Genomic DNA, 5025 nt, shown 5'->3' with positions numbered 1-5025 from the left:
AACATGTACGGTTCCCTAACCTTCCACAGCATCCGGTGTCATTACTTAGAAAACCTTTAACGACCATGGTTGAACAGAAGAGAAAATTGGGCGATGTTAACGTGTGACCGAACGCATTGTTGAAAAGATCGGCGCGATTAGCAGCCGCCTAGAACGTTTTCCGGACTTTTTACCTATCTGAAGAGTCAGTCGTCTAATTTTCGGGCAATTAAGCGGCGGGCGTGCGTCGAAACGTATCGAAATATGTAACAAAACACGTGTTTGGGATAATTTGGGAATGCCCCGAAGAGCCCTGGCTCTGAGCTGATCTTTGGGGAATGCAATGGGATCGAATTTATGTCAGTCGCTTAACCGGCGAGACCGGCTCTCCTCGCTCGCTGCGAGATAAAACGCATTAGCGTCCGCTTATTTATAGGCTCGGCCACTAATTTCAGCGTCCAACAATTTTTCAATCCACTACTTCAGGGACGGAAAGAGGCTCGAAACTCAACGGTAATTTATTTAGGATTCTTTCCTCGCCCGGCGTATCATTCGATCCGTCAGCAGGTAAAACGATTTCCTATTGTTCTCGAAAACTATCAACCGACTTGACACTTACCAGAGAGAATGTAAACTTTTTTAATTAACGCGATTTTATACGGCAAAATAATTCCGTCTCAAACGGTGAATACAAATAGTTTCGAGGACCGTTTAGTGGCAGCAAGCCATTATACAAGACTTGGGTAATTTACATTCACCTGTAATCCGCCTACGCCCATGCATGCCTGCATACAGCTTTCGTTAGCCAAAGTTTAAACACTTGACATTGCCACGCTTCGGTGAAGCCGAATCTGAATTCTATTTCACGCGTTACATTGTCGTAAGTGGCGTTATGTCAACGATACCTGTTGCCCAAGGTGTAACTATATAAGCGGTGCAAATCATTTCTAAAATCAGAACGCTCTTCGACAGTCAGTCGCTCCGGTAAGCAACCTTCGAGCCGCGATGTCCTTCAAGCTGATCATCTCCGTCGCTTTGCTCGCCGTCCTGGCCCAAGCCACGTTCGGCCACAAGGCGTACTCCTTCCAACACCACCATGGACCCGTTGTGGGACACCATCAGCCTGTCCAGTGGGTGGACAAGCACGGTCATCACCACCTGGACTACGTCGCTCATCCCAAGTACTCGTTCGCCTACGGAGTCGAGGACCATCACACGGGCGATTTTCACGGACAAAAGGAACACCGCGACGGAAAGAATGTCGCCGGTGAATATTCGCTCAAAGAACCAGGCGGCAATGTGCGCACGGTGAAGTACCACGCCGATAAGGACGGCTTCCATGCCGTGGTCCACAACAGCGGTGGAAATGACCACTCTGGCGCCTACGCTCACGGTCATTAGAGTCCTGCGATGTCGTTAGCCGTTTACGAAGTTGTTCACTATTGCTGTACTGCACGATGTTAATTAATAAATGTGGATATAGAAAGTGTTCTTCCTCTTCGAGCACAATTGTAAGAGTGTCTGTAAGTGTGTTTACATTTTGGTAACTTACGCTTCTTGGTGCGAAGCTCGTAAGACAGTCAATGACCGTCTGATATTATAATATTGAAATGCGGATATGCATCATCAATATTAATATTAATCACGAGGTAATTTTCATTTTGTGAAACGTATATAATTTTTGAACTACTGGTAAATTCGAAAAATTAACGACGGAGCCAGGAATCGAACCTGGTATCTAGCGATGCTTTACCGGAGCCTTACTCCACTAGACCACCCTAAGTGGCGGCTAGGTGGTCTAGTGGAGTAAGGCTCCGGTAAAGCATCGCTAGATACCAGGTTCGATTCCTGGCTCCGTCGTTAATTTTTCGAATTTACCAGTAGTTCAAAAATTATATACGTTTCAGTTAATTAATAAACTGAATGTTTCATAAATTTCTTCATCTTTTCCTGAGCTCGTCTACCACTTCCTCAAAGATAATAATTCTTAACAACCGGTCTAGGTATCATCTGTATTTGTAATTATCTGAGGATTAGAATTGTCGGTATATGTATCCTGTACAATTGCAATGTTTTATCTGTCCGATGTGGAGTTTTCTTCTGAACTGTTTGGTAATCCAGACTTCTGTTCACGGCAATTGGGTAATTGAACTCTGCGCTTCGACCACCTGAATGGTAATCAATAGAAAATGATGCGTTGATTCACTGTGAGAATAAAACAATTTTCGCATGTCACAAACATCCTGGAAAACATCATTCGATGCACGATACTTTAATTGGCTCTAGGACCAATGACCATTCTGCTATTCCTGTATTTCCGTTCGTGGTTTCAATTTCAAAGCATCGATTTCGTGATCATTTCGAAGCACGGGAAAAATTATGCTGTTTATTTGTAATGTTTTTGCACACATGAAAGCATCTCGGAGTATCCTTTTACGACTGTAATATTATATTATGATTAGAGAGGTCATCCGAAGATTTTATCACGTCTGAACGCGCCGGGACTGAAAATAAATTGTGTCGCCTCCCTTTGGAACACGGAAAAAGCCTGAATTATCTGTGAGGAAACTCTGTTTTTACAACTCGTCTATTTACTCGGGAGTCGACCGTCTCTTCCGACCCTGCAGAACAGCCTGGCCATCCATTTCAGATTTGTCGAATTGAATTCGGTTTCGCAACGAGGTTCGCCGGTTCCCTTCTCAGTGTTTCTCCCGTTTCTCCCCCAGAGAAGGGTCCGCTTTTTATTTCGCGCTGTATTTTCTTTTCCCCGTCTATACCCTTTTTTCGCTTTTGTCTCCGACGCTGGTTGTTTTTCTGTCTTGTACCTAAGGCAGCGTTGTGTCGGTTTTCTCGTTTCTGGGATCAACTGCATCACCGGCTTCTTCCTAAACTTTTTACTATCGCCAACCAATTCCGGAGTCGTGCTGCTACGATCGTGGGTATTCGATGAGAGGAGTATTTTGATTCAGAAAAGAACTGGGTGTAATAGCGTTTTTTTCCTAACGGGTAAAAGTGATAGCCGCATATATGTCACGAAGAGGGTATAAATACGATACTGAACCGATTTCTAGAGATATACGTGCCAAGTATTTCGCATTTTATCGTCCATACCACACCGTACAAAGAAAGATGTCGTGCGCTTTATACTTACATTATATTCCACTTTATATAATTTCGCTTCTCAGAGTTGAAATCCAGATTCAGGTAAACATTTCACCATTCGGATGTCCCCAGTTTTAGCCTGGCCTCACTATGCGCGACTCTTTCGCAATTTGTGGTAATATGCTAATGTCGAGCCAGTCCAAACACCGACTACCATAAGCGGATTAACGGACGTTTTCTCTGCCTTTCAGTCACATGTGAAGCTTTCCACTTCGCTTATTTAGCTACTCCTTTGGCCTCAGTCCCCGTTGATTTTCATAGTACTAAAGTATTTTGCAGATCTTGTGGATGAGAACTACCTGGCACCTGTGATTCTTGGAATGTCCTTATCAATTCACGATCAGTATGTAGCACAAAATCTGTAGTTGTCTCGGAGATGGTTAATTTTTCAAAATGTATGTCTTGAGATCTGACTGCGTTCGTTGCTGGTTCTTGAATGACGTTGGTGCTTTTCGGGCAAGTTGGAAACGATGAATTCGGCGAATGCGGCCATTCGAGTTCGACTCGTACCAAGGTTCTCCGCAGAGGTCAGTGACGATACACGTATGGTCTCGAATGAGAGGTCCAACCCACCGCACCGTAATACATTGAATTCGATAAATCAAAATACCCTCTGGCGAGGCGTTGCGGAGCTTGCGTTACGTGACCCGCCGTCTTTATCTCGCCTTAATTGTTTCTCAGATCAGCAAACGCCCACGCCGGTGTTTTTTCAGCGAGTAAAAAGAAACAGACACATACCTCGTGCGCAACATATTTTCCTCGGCCGAATAAAGGCAAGCATTGGATTCGACAGTTACACGTATTGAAAAGTGGTGCAGCTCTGTTTTACGAGCAATATCACCGGGGCAAAGAAACCCGAAGTATTGCGGAGCGAAAGAAAAGTGACGAATAAATACACGCGCTCCACTTTTTACTAGTTTTCAAAGTCGACGAAATATGCTTATCCACATGCCGCCTTACGTCAACACACGTACACACGTTATATTCAGATCTATTCCCGCTCATAGAAGCGTGACAATTGTCTATATTACCGGACCGCGTAACGAGCGTTACCTAACTTAAACCCCTGAACAGTATATAAATGTTACAAATTTCCTGATCGTTAGTCACAATCGACACAACCTCCCGACTGCGATCACCATGGCTGTCAAATTAATCCTCTCCGTCGCTTTGCTCGCCGTCTTGGCCCAAGCCACGTTCGGCCATATGGCCTACTCCTTCCAACACCACCATGGGCCCGTTGTGGGACACCATCAGCCTGTCCAGTGGGTGGACAAGCACGGCCATCACCACCTGGACTACGTCGCTCACCCCAAGTACTCCTTCTCTTACGGGGTCGAGGATCATCACACGGGCGATTTCCACGGCCAGAAGGAGTACCGCGACGGAAAGAACGTCGCCGGTGAATATTCCCTCAAGGAACCAGGCGGCAATGTCCGCACCGTCAAGTACCACGCCGACAAGAACGGCTTCCACGCCGTGGTCCACAACAACGGCGGTAACGATCACTCCGGTGCCCGAGGTCATTGGTAACGCGCGGATGATCACTGGCGGAGAGTTGTTGAATCGTTGCTTCTTGTATACCGTTAATATTACCCGAATAAATCATTTTTACAGTTGAAACCATAATTATAAGAGTTTTTTCATTTACCGCGCGAATTAGTCGTATGGGAGATAATCGATCGCTTCAGATTGTCGATACCTACACCCGGTTCTCGGTGATGCCGTAGAAGACGCGCTGTTCCGCTAACATATCCGTGGCACAGGTTCTGTCCGTGCTGCAATTACGTGGCCGGTTATCGTGAGTCCCGCGGAACCCGCCAGTCACTCTCCATTGTTGTTCGTTTTACCGAGAGGAATGAAGTCGTCGGTTGAAAAAGGGGA

The 5025-nt window shown here is 45.6% G+C and overlaps 2 protein-coding genes across 2 annotated transcripts; both read left to right on the top strand.

Moving 5' to 3' along the window:
* The first annotated feature begins 940 nt into the window (after positions 1–940).
* Positions 941–1445, top strand: LOC124216043 (cuticle protein 19-like). Its single transcript, XM_046620098.2, has one exon. It carries the CDS (start codon positions 985–987, stop codon positions 1378–1380), a length of 396 nt encoding a protein of 131 aa, XP_046476054.1. The 5' UTR covers positions 941–984; the 3' UTR covers positions 1381–1445.
* A 2812-nt stretch (positions 1446–4257) lies between these two features.
* Positions 4258–4770, top strand: LOC124216044 (cuticle protein 19-like). The gene has a single exon (XM_046620099.2). It carries the CDS (start codon positions 4282–4284, stop codon positions 4672–4674), a length of 393 nt encoding a protein of 130 aa, XP_046476055.1. The 5' UTR covers positions 4258–4281; the 3' UTR covers positions 4675–4770.
* Positions 4771–5025: the final 255 nt, after the last annotated feature.

This window comes from Neodiprion pinetum, chromosome 4 (assembly GCF_021155775.2).
Source record: "Neodiprion pinetum isolate iyNeoPine1 chromosome 4, iyNeoPine1.2, whole genome shotgun sequence".
NCBI classification, from domain to species: Eukaryota; Metazoa; Arthropoda; class Insecta; order Hymenoptera; family Diprionidae; genus Neodiprion; species Neodiprion pinetum.
This window is presented reverse-complemented; position numbering and strand designations above follow the sequence as displayed.

What these genes read in the sequence shown, in the direction of transcription:
- LOC124216043 (XM_046620098.2), top strand. Translation starts at nt 985, where the DNA reads ATGTCCTTCAAGCTGATCATCTCCGTCGCTTTGCTCGCCGTCCTGGCC.
- LOC124216044 (XM_046620099.2), top strand. Translation starts at nt 4,282, where the DNA reads ATGGCTGTCAAATTAATCCTCTCCGTCGCTTTGCTCGCCGTCTTGGCC.